General features: G+C 47.8%; 2 protein-coding genes across 3 annotated transcripts in view; one reads left to right on the forward strand and one right to left on the reverse strand.

The window, feature by feature from the left end:
- Nucleotides 1-6086: 6086 nt before the first annotated feature.
- Nucleotides 6087-7577, forward strand: LOC139059657 (innexin inx2-like). Its single transcript, XM_070538079.1, has one exon. It carries the CDS (start codon nt 6278-6280, stop codon nt 7361-7363), a length of 1086 nt encoding a protein of 361 aa, XP_070394180.1. The 5' UTR covers nt 6087-6277; the 3' UTR covers nt 7364-7577.
- Nucleotides 7578-17547: 9970 nt separating this feature from the next.
- LOC139059658 (uncharacterized) overlaps nt 17548-21603 on the reverse strand; it is a 62223-nt gene continuing 58167 nt past the window's right edge. For both annotated transcript variants that reach the window (XR_011514283.1, XM_070538080.1), the window contains exon 3: nt 17548-17973. Coding sequence is in view for 1 of the 2 variants with exons in the window: in XM_070538080.1 (XP_070394181.1) it covers nt 17779-17973 (195 nt within the window). In the remaining variant the exon portion in view is untranslated. The remainder of the gene's footprint in view (nt 17974-21603) is intronic.

Consider the following 21603-nt stretch of genomic DNA (forward strand, 5'->3'; position numbering starts at 1 on the left):
TCCAAAACAACCGGAAGTAAACGATGTGACGTCGCATCGTGACGCTGAACCAGTGAAGGCGGAGCTTAGCGCCGCTCGCTCGGCGAGCGAGTTGAGGAGGTAAAGCATAGCTAGGGAGGAGGGTAACTTCTAATCGCTTGCAGCTCCATTAATACGTAACGCTTCACTTAAATTGTGGTGCGAATGTTCTACTTAAGCTATACCCTACGCGCCTACAAAATTTGTCCGAACCGTTTCAGGGGCCCTTTAACTTCTTTTAGATTCATGTGTGACATATCAGTTTTGTCTGCTTTAGATGCAGTATGAGATGCAATTCAGAGAATTGTGATATCGCTTTTCATTGAGTTACGGAGTTGTAAACTTGATAGTTTCGTTTTCTGAAAATTTGTAATTTTTTTCCAATCTTTAGTAAAAAACTGACGACCTAAATCAAAAATTCGAACGCAACAGGCACTAGATTTTCAGTTTTTCTTTTAAATGTAACAAACGTCGTCAAGTGTGGCTCGGCGCAGTGCGGCCCCGCAGGCCCCGTGCGAGCACAAGGCACCGCTCTTCGGCTTAGCGTCCGGAAAGGATCAACACAAGGTACGCGCTCGCTGCATGGGCAGAGGCACCGTATACGAGCTCAAGTCCGAGACGCAGAGTGCGGCGGACGGGAGGAAAGCGAGTGCGTACCCAGTGCTGTTCCCGGGGATAAGACCCGCGCTCCCGTCGTGGGCAGCCGCTAGCGGCTCCGCCTTAGCTCCACCTAGTGTTCCTGTATCTGCTCCCGCTCCCTGCGGGAGCATATACAGGAACACTCCACCGCGACTAGCTCCACTGCGACGCGAGCGCTCCCACCGCAAACCATGGTGAGTGGAGTGCCACCATCGACAACCGTCGCGAGTGGAAAGGGGAGAGGCGTAGGGACGACATAGCAGGTGAATGCTCGTGCTAAGGCGCCGAGGCATACCTCAATGCCTGGAAACCCTAGAATTTGTTTAATGCGATTAGTGTGCTTTGCCTACTTCAGGCGTTGTCTATCTATCTATCTATCTATCTATCTATCTATCTATCTATCTATCTATCTATCTATCTATCTATCTATCTATCTATCTATCTATCTATCTATCTATCTATCTATCTATCTATCTATCTATCTATCTATCTATCTATCTATCTATCTATCTATCTATCTATCTATCTATCTATCTATCTATCTATCTATCTATCTATCTATCTATCTATCTATCCTCTTGCGCCAACCCAGTTACCCAAGTTATTTGTCTGCCAGCTTGGGCCACAAGGTTTGTGCTCGGGGTCCTGATTACTTCGTGGCCGTTCCCCCATCGTCATTCCAACTTCGTCATCGGACTCTCGTAATGTCGTCGTAGTCACGCCATCATCCCCATACAGGTTCTGTGATACAGGCATCGTCATGTCATTCTCGTCATACGATCCTGTTCACCTATTGTCCTCATACCTTTGGCATGCCATCGTCGTAATTTCTTCGTCCTCATACAGTCATTGCCATGCATTCGTTCTCATACCATCGTCGTGATGCGGTCGCGAAAGCTGCATTGTCGTGACTGTAAATTCGTCATCCGACTCTCGTCGTGCCCTCGTCTCTACGCGATCGTCGTCACATAGTCGTCGTCACGCCACTGTCCCCATGCACTCACCGTCACGCGGTCGTTTAATCCTCATCACTTCAGTGACATAATCCCGTTGTGGTCAGGCTGTGTGGTCTACCGCCTCCTTCGTTCCATCGACGTCCATTCTTCGTAATTGTACGGTGATTACGGCACCATCGTCATGCCATCGTAACTGTTGCGTCGTCGTCAGACAGTCGTTATCCTGCGTGCGTTGTCAAACCATCTTCGTCATTCCGTCGTTGTCGTGCTATCATCGCCACTCAGCTTAGTCATCCGACTCTCGCCATGTCGTTCTCATCACGCCATGATCGTCACGCCGTTGTAGTCCCACGCTTGCCATCACATTGTCCTCATACCATTGTGTTGCGGTCGTCATCATTGTGTCGTCTTCATACAGCTATCGGGATACATTCATTGTGATACCGTCATCATGATGCCGCCGTGGTTGTTCCGTTGTCGTAATTCTAACTTCGTTATCCAACTTCCGTCAGGCCATCATGGTCACGCTGTCCTTTTGCCATCACCGCCATCACTTAAGTAACGTCATCCCATCGTCATCACGCCGTCGTCGTCATGACCGTCTTTGTCGCTTGACGTGATTATAAGCCGTTGCCGTACCATCGTCCTCATTGCACCGTCAGCAGACAGTGGCTATATGCATCCGTTGCAATACCATCGTCGTCATGCTATCGTCGTCACGCCATCGTAGTCACGCATTCGTTATCACCCCATCCTCCTCATGTCTTCATCACGCTGTCGTGGTTATGCCATCTTCATCAGTTGCCGTCTCACGGACATGATGCTGTCGTCATCATAACACCTCTGTCGTTCCATCAACGTCATTCCTTCGTCATAGAGTCTCCGTAAGGCTGCCGTACTCTGGACGATTTTGGCTATATTCCATATCAAAGGTGCCTTGCAGCATTATCGATTGTAGGTGGCGTACACAGGCAATGCCCCTGGGCAGCTGAATATAGTTCAGGGTAAAACTGGCTGATTACTGGAGAGATTTATTTTTGCTCGCTACATAATACGTTGCAGCAATACGTGACATGTTAGGATCTTTGCGCATGCATGTCGTATATTCAGAATCACTGTGGCAGATTGACACAGATTACCACAACGAGAAGATTACCGCCAGTAACAGTAATAGTCACCCTAGCCGTGATCACGAAGCAACATGGCAGCTCACATATAGCACGTTATCGTCATTCCGTCGTCATTATTATCGCCTTCATTCTATTGCGATCATTTCTCCGTTCTCATATCGTCATTATCTTCTCGCTACCTTCACTCTGTTATAGGAAACATTGGTTGCGCTTTCTAAACAATCATATGTAAGAAGACAGAACAGGTGCCTGTCCTGCCTTCTTACATGTGATTGTCTAGAAAGCGCAACCAATGTTTCCTATTACAATGAACCAACTTGCCCAACAACGCATCCTGCTAAACTTCACTCTGTTGTCGTCTCTGTGTTGTCGTTCCACAGACATCCCGCCGTTGGGATCATGCAGTCATCGTCATTCCGTAGTAATCGTACCAGTGTCAGCATACCATTATTATCAAGCCGTCGTCCTTAAGGCATCGTCGTCATTGCGCCATAGCGATATAGTCGTCGTCGTACATTCGTCATGATGCCGCCGTGTTCTTGCCATCGTCGACATTTCAGCTTCATTATCCTAATGTCACCATGCCGGCGTCGTCACGCCATCGTCATTATTCCAGCATTGTCATCCCATATCATCCTGCCATTGTCAGTCCATCGTCACCTTACCGCCGTTGATATTTCAGCCTCGTTATACCATTCTCGCCATGTCATTGTGGCGATACCCTCGTCATCCTTTCGTCATTCTATGCTCATAATTATTTCGTAATTACACCAATGTCGTCGTGTTACTGGCGTCATACCGTCATTGTCACACCCTCGTCGCCATTCATCGTCGTCATGCCGTGACCATTACTGCGCCGTCGTCATACGGTCGTCGTGCAATCGTAGTTGTTCCATCATGGTCATTTCGTCGTCATGATCCCATTTTCGCCGTGCCCATCGTAGTCCTACTGTCGTCATTCTTTCCTTGTTCCATCGTCGTTGTCACGGTGCGGCATTATTGATGATTCGGCGAAGCACCGATCAATGGGCGGCAAAAGGTCCTGGAAATAGGGACCGGCGAGCAAGACGGTTATTGCCGGCCACTCGGTCAAGCGCCCGAAGGAAGTCGAAGGCAGGTTTATAGATTATTGTCTTTTGTCGTCGGCGTGACCGTGACGCCCCGACGGCTTTTTGTAGAAACCCCTGTGTATTCTCTGCCCCGCGCGTGCATTGAGAAGCTTACCGAGAAAGCAGGGGTGTCAATACTCCGAAATATGTGGTGTCTCTGTGCAATCCTATGTGCACGAAGTGAATACAGTGTATGTGTGCCGACAGCGCAGTATGGCCGGCTGCCGTCGTTTCTCCTGTGTTCGTGAACGAACAAGAAAGGCCAACCACGGACTCAAGGGTGCGTGTGTGTGGTGCAATACAAGTGCGCGACTCTACAGCAGGGGGAAAATCACCCGTTCCCTCGCCCCTAATTAAAAGTGGCGCGGCCAAGACCTTGGGAGGAGCCGGGATACAATCGGGTGAACTTGATTGGATCGTCACCAATAGCTGCCGTTCCCCAACACAGGGAACTAGGGAAAAGAGAAGTTATGTAAACGCAGGTTTTCGACCGAGCTAAGGAGCCTTGAAGCTGAGCCTACAATCTGCTGAGAAGCGTCAAAGAGCTAGTGCCGTCCAGCATCGCCTGGGCCGCCTAGCCGCATCTGAACTGCGAGTTACTAGTTGACGTAAGAGACGACAAACCAACGTCTGCAACGAAGCTCACGGCAGTTCCCCTCAAGTTAGCTCAACCTGCTCGAGGGAAGACGTCAGACCTAGACTCCCGGGAAACACAGCACAAGAACCTCATCAACTGCAACAAGACGGGCTCGCCAGCGTTTTTCGGGAAAGCTCTGCCGTCGACTCCACGCTTTATGGACTTGCTGCTGCTGTGCGGCCATGCGTATGCCATCATTTGTTTTCTGTTGAACTCTGTTTAGTGGACCCCCTTTAAGTGTATTCCTGTGTAGTGTTAGTTCTTATATTCACTGGTAATTGCTCGATGTATTTATTTCGTCGTCGTCATATTGATCTATAGAAGAGCACGTGTGTTAGTGTTCTTCTGTTTTTACGTTTCCTTTAATTTGTGTATCGTTGTCATTCAATAAATACTTTTTTTTTCTTTCTTTCTCCCGACTCTGACCCCTTCACTGTGTTCGCTTGATTACGGAACGACCAACCAGCTTGTGTACCCCGTGGACGACTTCGCGCCGACGGCGAACGGGTGACAAGCCGTGACAGTCGTCATGTCATCGTCATTACTCTGTCGCAGTTATCCACTGCCGTGATCCCCTCATCGCCATTCCATCGTCGCCATGCCATCACCGTTATTGCGCCATTGTCATACAGTCGCCGTGGCATCATCGTTAGTTAATCATCATCATTCCGTTGTCGCCGTGCTATTGTAGTCATACCGTCGTAGTCGTACAGCCGTCGTGGTCGTACTAGCGTGAATCCCCTTGTTAGAGCGCCACAACTTTATGTTGAGCGAGGTATTTCCCGAGGAAAAGATGTGCAATTTGATCGCGTGTTCTGCACTTTCAAATGGTCGCTATACAAGAACCGCGTTCTTCGCAAACTACTTCGCTTAAGCATACTTTAAGAGCGCGCGAATCCGAATATTCTATTCTTTGTTAGTGTCAAACTTGTGATTTCACAGCACCACAGTGTCACAAAGCAATGATGCACTACAAAGCCCCACATAATTAGTACTGCGTGGATTGCGGACCTCTGTGTGCAAGCGCTATATGAATGTACATATACACGATGCATGCATACATTTGAATCAAATGGAGAAGGAATGCATGCACTGTCGCCGTGCAGCCGGCAGCAACTAGCGCAAGCGTTAGGGCCGATTTACGTTTGAGCCGCCCATCGCCGCAAGCCGCACTACACGCTTGCGGTTGCGCGAAAAATTTCACGTATCCAGCACTTGTGCACAAATTACCATTTACACTGTGTGCACAGTGTATACCTTACACACTGTAAACCGAAATTTGTGCACAAGTGTTTGATACGTGCAATCTTTCGCGCGACCGCAAGCGTGCGGTGCGGCTTGCGGCGATAGGCGGCTCGAGCGTACATCGGCCCTCAATCAGCGCTTTGGCAGCAGACTGAAAGCGCCCCGCAGTGTCGTCTGACAGGTGTAGCTCTCGACTGAGAGACCTCGCCTGCGTTTCTACACGTCAACCTTTCCCAGTGTTCTTACGCGCGCAACGACGTTTCTTGGCAGACACACGGAGAGTTCGCGGACGGCCCGTCTGCTTCGGTGCCGTTTCGACAAAAAAGGTCCCCAATTTGCCCCCCTCCGTTTTCAGGGGCTCCCGTGGAGAGAGGAGCTCACGTATACCTCTCCCCGTACTACTTTGTTTCGGCGGCCAACGCACTCAGTTCAAGCTTGCTGTCAAATCACGTGACCCCACGACAAGACGGGTATGCCCTGCCGGTCCTCGGCAGCCTCTGAGGGCCAGCAGTGCTCAGCGGCGCAACGAGCGACGCCGCAGCCATGGACCAGATATTCGGCGGGCTCAAGAGCTTCGTGAAGATCGAAGCCATCGTCACCGACAACCACGCGTTCCGGCTGCACTACAAGGTGACGTGCGCGCTTCTTATCGCCTTCAGCATCCTGGTCACCAGTCGACAGTACATCGGGGACCCCATCGACTGCATCACCAAGGACAGCGTGCCCACGCGTGTGCTGGACACATTCTGCTGGATTCATTCCACGTTCAGCGTCAAGGACTCCTGGGACAAGAAAGTGGGCACTCAGATTCCGTATCCCGGCGTGGATAAGTACTCGCCGGGCGAGAAGCGGGTGTACCACGCCTACTACCAGTGGGTCTGCTTCGTGCTCTTCCTCCAGGCCGTGCTCTTTTACGTACCTCGCTACCTGTGGCTCGCGTCCGAGGGCAGCAAAATCAGCAAGCTCGTGCTCGACCTCGGCTCGCCCATCCTGAGCGACGAGAAGCGAAAGCACAACCGCAAACTCCTCCTCGAGTACTTCGCCAACAATGTAGGCCAGCACCAAATGTACGCCTTCCACTATTTCTTCTGCGAGCTGCTCAACTTCGTGAACGTCATCGGACAAATCTACCTCATGGACCACTTCCTCGGTGGCGAGTTCACGACGTACGGCTTGAAGGTCCTCCAGTTCAGCGAGTGGGACTGGTCCGTGCGTTCCGACCCCATGGTTAAAGTCTTTCCGAGGCTTACGAAGTGCACTTTCCACATGTACGGTTCGTCCGGCGACGTGCAGAAGCACGACGCCATGTGTGTCCTCCCGATCAACATTATCAACGAGAAGATATACGTGTTCCTCTGGTTCTGGTTTGTCATCCTAGCCGTGGTCTCCGCCCTTGTGCTGGTGTACCGTGTTGTGCTGTTCATTTCGCCTCTGACCAGGTATCACGCCATCAAGTCGAAGGCACGCCTGACCAACGGTACCCAGCTGGAGCGTGTGCTGGAACGGAGCCAAATAGGCGAGTGGTTTTTGCTTGACCTGCTCGTCAAGAACTTAGACCCGGTCCACTACAGGGATCTCATCACGGATCTTGACAAACACCTGGGAAGCAACATCACCGAGCACGTCTGATAACGCACGTTAAGTCTTCTGTTGCTGCTCTGACCGCTGAGATGCATTAATGAAACTGAATTCCTTGCCTCAAATAAGCCTGCGTGGATTTTCTTTTCTCTCTGGCAACGACTCCTGGCAAGTCAGGTTGTGCATGTTCACTTCTCGTCTTCGAGTACAGAAGTCCTGTACAATGGTACAATGATGCAGTCAACAGTTAAATTAAACAAGAGAGTTTAGAAAACGCTGTTTATTCTTTTTTCTTCTTCTGCTGCTGCTGCGGCGCGTAAACTACATTTCCTAAAACACGTGGCAGATCTTTTCTGGAGGAATCGGGTGACACAACTTGGGCTTCGATAATGAGCTTGCGCAAAGCGGACGTGGTTCCACATTTTTGCCACTAATGATTTACGCTAACTCTATTTGATCTTACGGCCGCGAATCTGTAGAGATTGGTTTAGTTGATTGCGAAATTGCCCACATGGCGTAAAGTGCGACGCAAATAAATTTATCCAGCGAGTTTTGGACTCGGTAGTGACGCATAGAAAGAAATATAAAAACAAAAAGCAAAACGGCAGGGCCGGGTGGTCGGAGTCGAACGAGCGAACTCGTGTTCACGGGATAGTCCAAAACCATAGTTTTATGTGACGTACAGTTGAAACCACTCTACCACCGCTAATATGCCATTTTTTTTTTATGAAGATAAGATATCTGTTGTCCGGATGATAAAGTTCGTGAAAGTATTGCAGAGTATGGTTTTGAACACATATCGCGGGACACTGTGTAACGCGTTGTTCTTCACGAGATCAAAGCGATGTCAGTCCATCAATCAATTCGTAAGTCGGCAGGTACCATTTTCACAAATGGAGTTTCCGTTGCGGACATCCAGAAAGCGGACCGAAAGTTAGAAAATCTCGCAGAATTTTCACAGAATAAATATCACAATAATAAAAAAAAACATCAGCACTCTGGTGAAAACTTTCAACGCTTTTCGACATTGGACATTTGCCGTTAAGAAAAATAAGAATAGCTTTACTCTGCTGCATTTGTGATGTTCGGCTAAGAGTACAATAGGTATTTTACTTGTCGAATCATACTTTGCAGTTTTTTCTATTTTATTCAGGTAAAAGCTAAGGATGCAACAGAAAACGTATAGCTAGAAAATATACGTTCTAGCCAATATCCCTTGCTGGTTTTCGCTCATTCCTGCTTCCTATAACCCCCCTCCCCCCTCTTGGAACATCAAAAATGGCAGGGATTTAAATGGGCACCTGAGGGCAACCCTGAAACAATTTAGGCGGGCAAAGTATTTTTTTTTCAGAACGCTATATTTATTCATTTACCTACTGGAACTACAGTGAGACGTCACGAATTTCCGTGTACTTTATCGCGTTTGGGCCATTATGGCGCTTGGAAAGCTTTATATTTAAAAGGTGAGTCCCGGATTCGTCTAGAATATGGGTGGACGAATCTTCAAAGTTTCGAATAAGAATCGAACATTACACGCTAACTATCAGTATCCGTATGCAAAAAAAATACCTATTCGGCATTTTTGTACATAATAAAAATTTAACAAATATATCGCAATAACCGACTGTTAAAGGCTTGTTACTGTTCTCCATCTGCTAAACAAAGTATCGCAAATTTATCAGAAGTGAAGCGACGACAAAACCTTTTTCAAAGAAGGCAGAAACAAAATGGATAGTGCAAGTTTTGGTTTCAGTTTCCTGGCGGAAGCGTGTATTGAAACCTGTTGTATTTGCTTGTATTCCGTCATTTAGTGTTTTCGACAGACCGGTCGCGCAGCATCTTTACTTTTTGCGCTACAACCAGTGATGCATTTCTTGCAACGTGCCTTCCTACGTGTGCTTACGGCACGTAAGCACTTAAGTAGATTTTTTGTTTTCTTTTTCCGCAACTTCTGATCATTTTTTTCGGCACACACACACACACACACACACACACACACACACACACACACACACACACACACACACACACACACACACACACACACACACACACACACACACACACACACACACACACACACACACGCACACACACACACACACACACACACACACACACACACACATATATATATATATATATATATATATATATATATATATATATATATATATATATATATATATATATATATATATATATATATATATATATATATATATATATATATATATGTAATTGCGAATTTTTCTCACAATGATCGATAACCGCGCATGCACAATAACGTTCCCGGTTGTTTGTCTCTGAAAATATACTTAGCTGCTAGTGAGCGTCTTCCCTGTCCAGGTCTCCTTTCTTCCGCAACGCTTCTGCGCTCCCTTTTGCAAAAATAATCCTTCGTCACTCTCTGACAGTTACCGGTCTTTCTCGGACCATTCGGAACAGGCGTGGTACCTAAGTATACAGAAATAAATATTCCCGCTGTAGATACGTATATGAGTTTGCGTTGGACTATCCGATATTCGATTCGTATTCAAAGAAAAACAACAGATTCGCCCTCCTCTACAATTTAGAACTTAATGCGGTCCTTCTCTGATGATTAACACACAACTAGACCCGACTAGATGATGTCATAATTCATAACGCCAATTCCCCCAAGCTGGTGCGAAATTTCAGAGTGATGTCACCAGACGTATTTCGCTTTTGCACAATTTCCTGCCTTACGAAGCCTCTTCTTACACTGTAAATATGAGCCGTACTTCAACGGTTATGTTTTTATCATTTTTTACTAGCCATCGGCGCCATTCTGACAATACGTTCCTATCGCCGTGAACAAGGAGAGTGTCACGAATACAAGATAACAAAAAAATGAAAGAGAGAAATTGCTCGTGATAATAATGCGATTCGATTGGCTGCCGTGTGCATTACGTCGTGATAAACGCCTTAGGAAATGACGGCATGCCGTCATTTTGACGGTCGAGTGCTTGGAAATGGAGCTGCCGGGATATTTCCCATAATTCACTGTATTATTTTTACAGTGCACGGTAAGAGTGGCTGCTTTGCGAGGATAAAAATAATTTCAGCTTTTTTAAAACTTTCCTTTTACATTTACAACACACACACACAAGGTCATTCTTGCATTAAGAAAGTGCTTGGTAAGCCAGAAAATACAAAAACTAAATGCAAGTGACTTGAAATTTTCGAACCAGCTAGCCGTGACGTCATAGATATTAATGGTGCTTGTTCGGGCCTAGCTATTATTATTATTTTTATTATTTGCAAAGACTGACGACATACTAATCTAAAGAAGAGAAAGACAAAACTTCGCAAGTAACTTGAGAACTATTGTGGAGGTGAAATAGTCTAAATGCGAGCACATATGTTGAAATCTGTGACGCGTGCACACTTTCGTGTGAGCGCTCGAGATTTAGCGAGAAATAAAAAGAAAAAGAAAGCTTTGACCTGCATTGTTTCTGCTAATAATCAGCTTATGCTACCCAGAATAATTAAGCAAAACGAATTTCCGTCTCCCGCATTCTCCGTCTTTTCACAGAATAATGAAGGTAGAGCTTATCTTTTCGTTTTTTTTTTTTCGAGAATAGTTTGTCTAAACTTATTCAGTGTTTATCTTTACTGTTTCTTTACCTTATTATTCTTGCTTAAAGTCATTTTAAATACATCGCTGGGAAGAAAACGCAGTTTCGCGAACGAAAAAAAAATTCTCCTTGTACACACCGGTATCTGATTCGCGTGTCTCGAACACTATATTCTAGCTATACCGGCCCACCTTATTTACCATGTAGATTTAATGTTCTGGGCCTTCTTCAAGCACGTTATCAACTATAATTTCAGATGTGCCTTGGTAATTTTAGTTGAGTTATAATGTTAGAGGTCGCGCCTATTTGTGCTTAGAAATTTCAACTGCGATTCTAGCTGCTCTGAACTGTCGCGAAAACGCATTGCCACACTAAAGACAAATAAAACGACCTTTTCCATGGCCAGGCAGCAGGCGAACAAGAGAATTTTCAACCTTAGCTCATTCAGTCACGAATTTTGATGGATTGTCGATGAATGCGTCGAAGTTACACGGTCTTATTCCAAGGTGCTGCAGGTTTAATTGAAAAAAGCTCAAAGGGTGGTAGGATGGTTCTAGTGTGAGTGCTCATAATTACGGAGTAATCAAATATCGATTTATTGCACAGGTGATCGGCGTCTCATCTTTTCATTAAAAAAAAAAAGTTGAGTCGCTTGTTCGAAGCGTACGCTCGAATTACTCATTTATTTTTGGGGGGAGAGTTACGAGTAAGAAAGAATTCTGTTTTTTCTCCATTGTTGACGGAACGCTCCACGCTGGTGCGTTCCGCGGTAGAGGGTCCCACAAAAAATGGTGGCCGCTTGCAGCAGTACTCAGTGCATCGGAGTGACATGAAGCCACATTAAGTAAGCCGGGGGGTGGGGGGTGGGGGGCGGGGGGGGGGGCGATGAGTTTACTCGAACCTAAACATGCGTGTTCTGTGTCTTCGGCACCGATCGGCAGAACTGGAGAACCGGCAAAAAACAAGTCGCGCACACAAATGCGCATACACCGTGGCTGATTGAGCTATAGCCGCTGTTTTCTACAAGGGAACATAATCGAAAACAAATCTCCGTCAACACGAGAGGAGAAAGAGGAGGAGGTGGTGGTGCAAAGGGTGGGATGGTGCAAGCTACGGGCGGATCTAACCTTGCAGAGGTCACGCCGGTAATTGCCCCGCCCGAGCGTCTCGTTTTTCGCTGTGCGGGAATAAACATGCATACGAACACGCACTTCATCGCAGCATACAGTTCACTCTGTATCCAATGCGGCCATCAACTGCATTACGCGATCGGTAAAGTTTGGAATTACTTGCTGAACTTCGCCATTCGTTGAATCTGTCCTTCAAAAAAAGCACTTAAGGAGGGGGCGAAACACTGCTCTCCTGAAAATGCAGCGTCCTTGCGGGATCGTCAACAAAACACACCTCCTCTTTCGGAAACCGCTGCCCTCTCGAAATCATTTCAATGTTAAATCTCCCGGTGTGGGATGTTTTCGTCTTGTTTGCTTTTCTTGGCGAGTGGCACCGGCTTGCTCTCGCGGTGGAAAACAATGTCGCAAGCATTCTCCGCGACGGTGCCAGGCGGTACTGGCGCAGACGGGCGTCTTTGTTCCTCGACACGACGTCGTCCAAGGAGGCCCGATCGCCTCTGATAGTGGTTATACTAATTGGTACATGCAGGCCGAGCGGCAGAAGATAATGGGGCACAGCTGTCACGCCGCTGTGTTTTCCCACCCCTTCGAGTGTGTGTGTGTGCATCGCCTTTCGTCGGGGAGCTTTTTTGTTTTGTCTTCGCAATTCGAGGTCAGAACACGCCTCGAGCGAAGAGCTTCGAGCTTCTTCGTGCAAGCGCTCTCTGCACCCACGACAAATGTTCGTTGCGTTAAAACGCGGGATGCGCAACGGCGCATGCAGGTCCTCACGAAGAAGATAATTTTCTTCGCTTATGAAATCTCTTGTGTCGGAGTCCCCGGGTTCTTCGAAGGAAGTTTCCAAGCGCTTTTTCTTTTTTAAACTCTCAGTTTACGGCAACGCCGCCTTAAGCACCTTACATGCTCTTAACACGCGCATCACCATTGCCCCAACTATTCGCCCGCTGCGAGTTCGCCTGTCATGTTTGTTCAGTGAACGGTGTTGCATCATTCAGCGCGATCGAGCACACGGCCACGATTCGATTCCCAGCCGTGATAGCCGCATTTGGATAATCGGAGGAATGAAAACAATTTGTTCAGTAGCCTTCATTTATACTGGGGCGCATTAAGCTTCCCTAGTACCCGTGTAGTGAGATTTAGATGCACGTTCAAGAAACCTATAAGTGCAACTAAAGAAACATGTTAAAGTCAAAATTTCGGCGAAGCCCTCCACAATGCCTCACAGCGCACGTGTTTCTACAATAAATAATATGAGGGCACCGGTCGCATGATGGCACGGCGGCGTCGCCGCCATCATCATCATCCATCATCATCATCATCATCATCATCATCATCATCATCATCATCATCGTCGTCGTCGTCGTCGGAGCGGGGTTCATGCGCCCGGGCCATGCGCAGCGACCCTGGAAAGGGTGCCGCGATCAGGAAGCTGGGCTTTGGGCTCAATTGGTCTGCGCTCCGGACAGTGAAGGTTGTCCTCTGGATGTCTCCAGCACTCTGTGTCGTCTCTGAGAGCCTCAGCTAGCCACTGACTCTAAAGCGCGGCCCTGAGCCCACAATAAGAAAATAAGTAGATCAATAAATAAATAAATAAATAAATAAATAAATAAATAAATAAATAAATAAATAAATAAATAAATAAATAAATAAATAAATAAATAAATAAATAAATAAATAAACCCCTCATTAGGTAAGGAGCACATGCAAATGTTCCGGCGTGAACGAGGTTTCGATGCCAGCGTTGCTCTAAATGATGACGGCAGCCTGCCACTGAGCCCACACCACTTTGCTGCCACATTGTGTCATAAATGAAAACTGAGATATCAATATCAAGCTATAATCGAGAAATTAGGCGCCAGCTGACAAGGACAGAAAAGTTAACAGAAAAAAAGATAAAGACTTAAAGTAGGAAGAATTTAGACCTGGTTCTCACTTTCACATATCACATGCCCGTTATGACCAGACGCAGTTGTCAGCAATGCGGCGAAAGAAATAATCAAAGCTCGTATGGTGAACTTAATAGAGCAAGGGCCCCGGAGGTCATACCTTATCTTACTCTGCGACCAAGGCACATCAGCGACCTAATACGTTATAGCATTTTAAGGTCAATTCATCGATGAATATATGAGTGACGTTTAGAGAGTAGCATGAGTAGATATTTATTTTTCGTTTAACCGGTTGTTTTCATTTGTACTCGTGGTGCTCAGTAAGCTGTCAAGTGGTAGTAGAGTCCTTTATATTAAAATACTCAGGTATTAACAATCAGAGGCTAAGTTACGCTAATTATTGTTACAAAATCAGGTACAGATCACTAAGTAGCTTTAATAAGGCTAATGAATTGGTCACCGATGACACTTCAAGTCGTTCTGACGAAGTTTGACCAAGCCCACGCACTTCTCGTCAATGGCACATGTCATACAGGTGTCACAAGCTGACACAAAAGCCAGGTAGTCTTAAGATATATTCTACTGGGTTTCTATAAAACGCACCGACTGAATTTGAATCGATGCGGATCACTCTCGAGACTGGAGCCAGAAAAAGGCTTTCAAAAGATGTAGCGCCAACAAAAACAGCACACGAATAAAGTGACAAACAACAACAGGACAAGGCGGACAAGGCACAATCAACAGAAGACACGTAACCAGGGTTCCGCCAATACTTGGTCGCACGCTCCCAGCTCGAAGCTGTACCAGGCGAATGTGTTCCTAACGCTTAATTTCGACCCACAATGTTTCAAAGCGTGTCGCCAGAGCACTTTACAGAGAGCTCAAAGCGATCAGTCGAATGTATCATTTGTAGCAGAGTCCGAGTTGCCAGCAATCAGCGTGCCCGTACGCTCGCTTCGGGAATATCCATTTTGTAGCACGTGCGTCATTTACATCGATCACCCTCTTTAAGAGGGTGATGCACGTGTTTTACGACAGTCGGTGAAGCAAGCCGACAGCGCACGTAGCGTAGGCAAGCAGCAAGGTCAGCGTTCGTTATTTCCGTTGGCTCGTTAGTGGACCGCGGCAATTTCACCGGCGCTTTCGTAACAGCGACAACCTTTCGGCGGAGCAAATGGATGGGTGCAGTTGCGTCTCGCGGTCTCGACCGCCTCTACGCCAGCCAGAGTGAGACGGTGCGCGTCTACTTCCTGGAAAGTTGCAATTGGCATCATCCGCTCCGCATAACTTTTAACCCGGAAAGAAGAAAGTGTAGCGGTGAGGATCACTCTGTAAAGGGTGAGAGTCGCAGAGAACCACTGCGACAGACAGCATGCAGTGGAGAGGGACCGCTCAGGAATACCCGCACCGTGATGTCAATATAAGCTGACTCAGGGAATCGACAGAACTAGCGCCGTTAAGTTTCAAAAGGGTTCTAGGGCATGCGAAGTAAGATTTTTCGGCAAACACAATTGTAGAATAGTGTAGGATAACTATAGTCGCGTTGTCTAAAATTACCCAAGTATTGTTACTCGTGCTTTGGAGCTTACGCGGTTTGCAACAGTATGTTACCCGCCGTGGTTACTTAGTGGCGTTGGTGTTGCGCTGTCAAGCACGAGGATCAAATCCCAGGCGCGGTGGCTGCATTTCTACGGGGGCTGTTATGATCGACCGAAGTTTTCCAAGAAGCCATCGGCTTCCGCATCTGGCGCCGGGGGGATGCCCCGCCAGCAACACGCAGCTGTTATTACGGTTGATGTTCACGCCTCATCCTTCATTTCGCTTCAAGACAGCAACGTCGCCTTCCTGACCGTCACGAAGTGGTCAATTATCGATCAAAGCGCCCTCGTCAAGAACTATCGGGGGAAAGCGTCGACGACAGTAGGTTGCCTCCTATTGTGCCACGCTGGAGACAGGTGCGCCACGTAGAGGCACAACGAGCAGCGCATAGAAGACGGACAGCACCACGAGCAGCACAGTGGAGACCAGCGAGGGGCGACAGAGGTAGTGAACGATTCGGCGTTTCGCGACTGGCCAGTGGGTTGCCTCAACGAGGAAAACAGGGGTTATTTAAGGCCGCCCAGGCCCCCGTGTTAAATCAGAACCGCTTGAGACTCGTGTAAGAGTCACAACCACTACTTTCTTTCATCATCAAGACGCCCGGCTTCGTCGTCGTTTTATGATTCTTGCGGTGAAGACCCCCCTCACCCAGTTGAGATCAGGAGCGAAACGCATAAAACCCCATGTACCGCGCATTGGGTGCGCGTTAAAGAACCTCGGGTGGTCTAACTAAATCCGTAGTCTACCGTTACGGCAATGTCTCATAATCATATCGTGGTTCCTGCACGCGAAACCCCAGAACTTAATTTATTTTAAATTTTAACAGTACGGGGGCTTATTTCAGAGCTACCGGTATATCGAAATACAATTTGGGTATAGAATGAATCAGCTGGCCTTAGCGAAACTTCATAATTGCAGGTTATTTGCGGGCACCTGCAGGAAGTATTCACTTTATACTAAATGCTGTACTTTTCGGGGCTAGCTGTGGGGCCAGAACGATCGCCGTTTGCGAATGAAACTTCGTAGAATGGTGAAAAAGTTTTCAACAACTGAAGGAGCATTGGCGGCACCATAGGAAACTTATATAAAGTGTTGTCGGAGCGTTTGCTGTGCCCCTTTGAGCCCAGTCAATCAAATTTTATAGTGGTTGTTGTGGGCTCTGCTATTCTGTGGTTTTGGTTGTGAGCGTTCTGATACAGTGCACAAAGAAAAAAGAATATGTCGGTCTGGACGACATCACCAAGCTGTAGACCCCTGACCTGGAAAGAAATAAATTCTTATCACGGGCTCTCTTTCAGCTAGGCCGCACAAGACTGCTGGGAGCTTTCTTATTCTTTATTTTTCTTTCTTAATACCTCTGAACAAACTGGTTCCACGGCATCGCTACTGTTACGACAGCAACCACGTACTATGCGGAACGGGCCCGCTAGATTTGGCGCGAAACACGTACATGCGCTCATGACATATGCCACGCATATGATCACAGTATCCGCATAGCAGAGAAATAGCGATTTGCTAAAGTGTTTAGGCATAACGTGACACATGATCTGCAGTAGCTATGAGCGTCCACACAGGACCAAATGCACACGGACATCAACGTGAAGCTGCTCCAGCCCTTGCGGGACTTGGCTCCTCGATGAAGCACATGTGACGCGGTGTACGCTAATGTATACGTTCCCGCATGCTGTGTATCTCCGACGTTTTTGAAGCGTGGCGTCGTTCTGTGTTCGAGCATCACTTTTACGCGGCGCTATATAAACACAGGGGTGAATGACTGTGTGGTGTTTATTGGCGCAAGGGCGAGGTATTGTCAACGAGCGCCATCAACACATGGGCATCTGCTGTATAGCGCCAAACTGAACGCACTTCGACCAGGTCTACCGCGCGTCCAGCATGCATGCGGCTTGAACATGGACTTGCCGACGGCAAAAGTGTGTTCTGTGCAGTTGCAACTTCAAACTATTCAATAATGTCGCAAAGTTTATGGACACTACAGCTTAAGTCGATCGAATCTACGACAATTCATAAAATACTGGCCAGCAGCATTTTGATGCGGCGTTTTATTTGTTCTTGCTTTTTTTTAGTTCTGTTGGCTAGCACACAGACATCGAAGCACATGAAAGCGAGAACAGAACACTGAACAAGGAGACAAGGAGACAAAAAAAAAGAAGGTGGATGTCACACAGCGGTCACATATGGTTGAGGAATAGGGATGATTAGTGAGCGGTGAAGCCTAGATGCCTTGCGGGGAGCTAGCGTTGCCTGTCCCTAAGCACTGGCACCAGGGGCGAGAAGGGCTGCCTCTCAGACTTGGTGGGCTCCGACCGCGACAGCGAGGACGACGGTACGGACTGCAGGCAGTTGCCGTAGTAGAGCGTCGGGTTCCTCTCGTCCAAGAACATGGGCGCGCAGGCCAGGCCCTCGCAGCAGGCGTTCCGGGGACTGCACTGCGGGACACAGCGTGAAGCACGTACGTTAAGGGTAAGTAAACGAAACCAAAACGGGAAAGGACGTACACAACACTAAAGGGCTAACAATAGTCCCAAACAGCGTGAGCGCGCGCACACGTTACGTCACATTGGCGAGAGAACAACAGCGTCTATAGTTCGACCGATGGTTCGACGCACTGGCGCAGCCAGCGTAACCTAAAGCGGCCGATACGCTCCGACGCTCACCTGCGCGCCGATAGCGCCAGACTATAAACGCGCCTTAACAGTCAGCACGACGGCACGTATGCAATAAAGAGCAAAAATGATTAAAAGCGTGGTGCTGGGCCACATCAGGAACATACATGGATGTGTATGAACATATAAGAACATCTAGGACGTCTAGGAACATTGTCGCGAACACTTTGTGTCGCGTGTCACTGATCTCGGGGCCGTGCGGATGTTAGGAGAGATGGAGTCGGGAGACGCAGGGCAAGAAAGCACACATATTTTACCCAAAACAAACCCAAAATAAGACACGCTCAGAACTCAGTTGACTCCGAATAACATTACTAAGAAATGAAACACCATAAAGAGACATCGGCACCTTTGTCACCTACTTAACGGTGACTAAGTATGTCCTAATTGCCGGCCGTGTCAGTCCCTAGCGCCTTCTAGGTGAAGGTCCAGCAACCCTAGCCTATGGCTGCGGCGCCGTCAGTAAGAAGTGTTCTTACAAACTTATGTCGTCTCACGTATCTCCGAGTCCGATGCCAGTCGGATCTTCCTCATCGCCGACGCCGTAGACGTCGCTGCCTTGATGTCGGCCAGTCCACCTGTCCGTTTTTGATTCCGGTGTCCCGAACTCCGTAGGTGACGTGGCACTCCGGCCTCACTGGCTAGGCCTAACGTCAGGTTCCGCCGCTACTTCTTCGAGTGCCGCCGAGACGCCCCGGGGACTATCGTATGTGCTGGTCTGCCTCTGAAGGGGGATCCAATTGCTGGAGTGCCCGGCACCGCCGTGAGAGGCTGCAGCAGGTCCAAGGAGCCTCGCTTGAACGTCGCCGAGGTCAACGTCCACACACTGGATCGCCAGCGTCAAGGGCTTGACCGAACCTCCATGGCTCCCATCGCCAGTGTGATGCTGGCGCTCCAACCTTCTTGGCCCGGAGCCCCGTCGATAATGCTTGGTCAGTGCCACTTCTCTCCCGATCACAGCTCAGGTCACGCGCCTCGAGGGCTCGTGCCGTTCGGACGAATCCGCACACATCGTTCCCTTCCTTTCTTTTTTTAGCCGCATGCCTCTTATATATGGCAACCATATATGTTCGTATAAGTCCTTGTAGGTTCCTGGACGCCCTATATCATCATCATCATCATCATCATCATCATCATCATCATCATCATCAGCCTGGCTACGCTCACTGCAGGGCAATGGCCTCTCCCATACTTCTCCAACTACCCCAGTCATCTGCTAATTGTGGCCATGTTGTGCCTGCACACTTCTTAATCTCATCCGCCCACCTAACTTTCTGCCGCCCCCTGCTACACTTCCCTTCTCTTGGAATCCAGTCCGTAACCCTTAATGACCATCGGTTATCTTCTCTCCTCATTACCCTGCCCATGCCCATTTCTATTTATTCATTTCAACTAAGATGTCATTACCTCGTGTTTGTTCCCTCATCCAATCTGCTCTCATATCCCCCCTTTGACGTTAAACCCACCATTCTTCTTTCCATAGCTCGTTGCGTCGTCCTCATTTTAAGTAGAACCCTTATCGTAAGCCTCCAGGTTTCTGCCCCGTAGGTAAATAGGTGAGAACGTCCTATATATATATATATATATATATATATATATATATATATATATATATATATATATATATATATATATATATATATATATATATATATATATATATATATATTCCTGTTCGTCCTACATGTTCCTGGACGCATATGTTCGGCTCAGCACCTCGTTTTATATTCCTTCGCATATGTTCCTGGCTTCAGCCGCAACAGGTGGCAAGCAATCGAGGCCATCTGTTGTGGCTGTGTCCAGGAACACATGCTGCAGTAATGCATGCGATTACAGGGTTTTGCAAGCGCACTGGCGAGCCTACAGGCTACAAGCAGTGCGAACAAAAATAGGAAAGAGGTGCGGAGTTGGGCAAGCCATGCAGTGCCCGGAGCAGACCTACTAAAAGCATATATGCAGGTTTTAATGAAACTTTATGAATATATTCAATGTACGTGCGCATGTCTGCGGATTCTGCATGTCTGCGAGAGAGGCATGTCCAGTGTGACTGCATTCAGGACTGCCATCGAACGCATTTTCCTTTGAAGCAGCCCACCCCTCATGTAAAACCCCTCTCCAGGGGCATTTGAGGAATAAATAAATAAATAAATAAATAAATAAATAAATAAATAAATAAATAAATTGCGTGTACCGGTGTGTGTTTTGGCGAAAGCTGTATAACATCGTCTTTCTAGCCCAACAGAAGGAGCACCATGCCAGGCCATAAGCGCCACACCACGTGTAACGCCACACCACGTGCCTCTATTACATAAATCAAATGTGAAACAATGCTTCGCACGAAAATTTGGAAATAGAAATTCCAGAGTTCAGCTTTGTGACTATACCATGGAGTTTTCATTGCGCCAGGCACAAAAATCTAAAGCTGAAAATTTCACTATCATGTTCAGATAGCAAGTGGATGTAATGGTCACGTCGAATCAACCCAACGCCTGATAACGACAAAGGAAACATAGGCGCATCATTTTTTCATATTCGTGTACATATAGCTATTTACGACCTGGAAACACGTGGGAAAATTGGCTGCTGTTGCGCAACCACTAAGGCCAATTGGTATGGTATGGTATGAATAACTTTAGGTCCTGAGGGATCAGTCTGGGACTGATGCGGGCCGCTCCCACGTCGGTACAGAGAGGCCGAGCCCCTCTGCCGTCACACGGGCCCTCTGGACAGCCCTGAGTTGGTCCGCCAGCACTTCACTGTGCAGCATCCGCTGCCACCACTGTTCACCTCGAGAACCATCACCGGCCAACGCCAAGCAGCGCCAAAGCATGTGTTCTAAATCGAGCAAACCCCCACACTTACTACAATAGAGTGAAACCCCGCAGTCCGGATTAATTTTGTTCATGATGACCGGGTTAGGGTACGTACGTGTCTGCAGAAGCCTTAATGTAACCGCCTGTGCCCTTTTTAATTTAGAATGTGGCAGGGGGAATGCCCTGCGCCCTAGGTAATAGTGCTTGGTGATTTCGTTGTAGGTTAACAGCTGGTCCCTGTACTCAGGAGCGGGAGATCCAGCCCCTTCAGGGAGTACACGGCACACTAATCCTCGTGCCTCCCTGTGCGCCACCTCGTTGAGGTTACGCGGGGCTCCCTCCACTGTCCCCATGTGCGCCGGGAACCAAGTAACTGTATGCGAAGTGATATCCCTACCCTGCAACAGTCTGTTAGCCGGTTCCGCAACAAGTCCTCTCGAGAAGGCTTTAATCGCAGATCGCGAGTCACTAAACACCAAAACTCTTCTTGAATCAATTAGTGCTAGAGCAATAGCCACCTGTTCGGCAACCCCCGGATCTTTGGTATAAAAGGAAGCAGTATTTCTAACGCTCCCTTTGC

This window comes from Dermacentor albipictus, chromosome 4 (assembly GCF_038994185.2).
Source record: "Dermacentor albipictus isolate Rhodes 1998 colony chromosome 4, USDA_Dalb.pri_finalv2, whole genome shotgun sequence".
NCBI lineage: Eukaryota > Metazoa > Arthropoda > Arachnida > Ixodida > Ixodidae > Dermacentor > Dermacentor albipictus.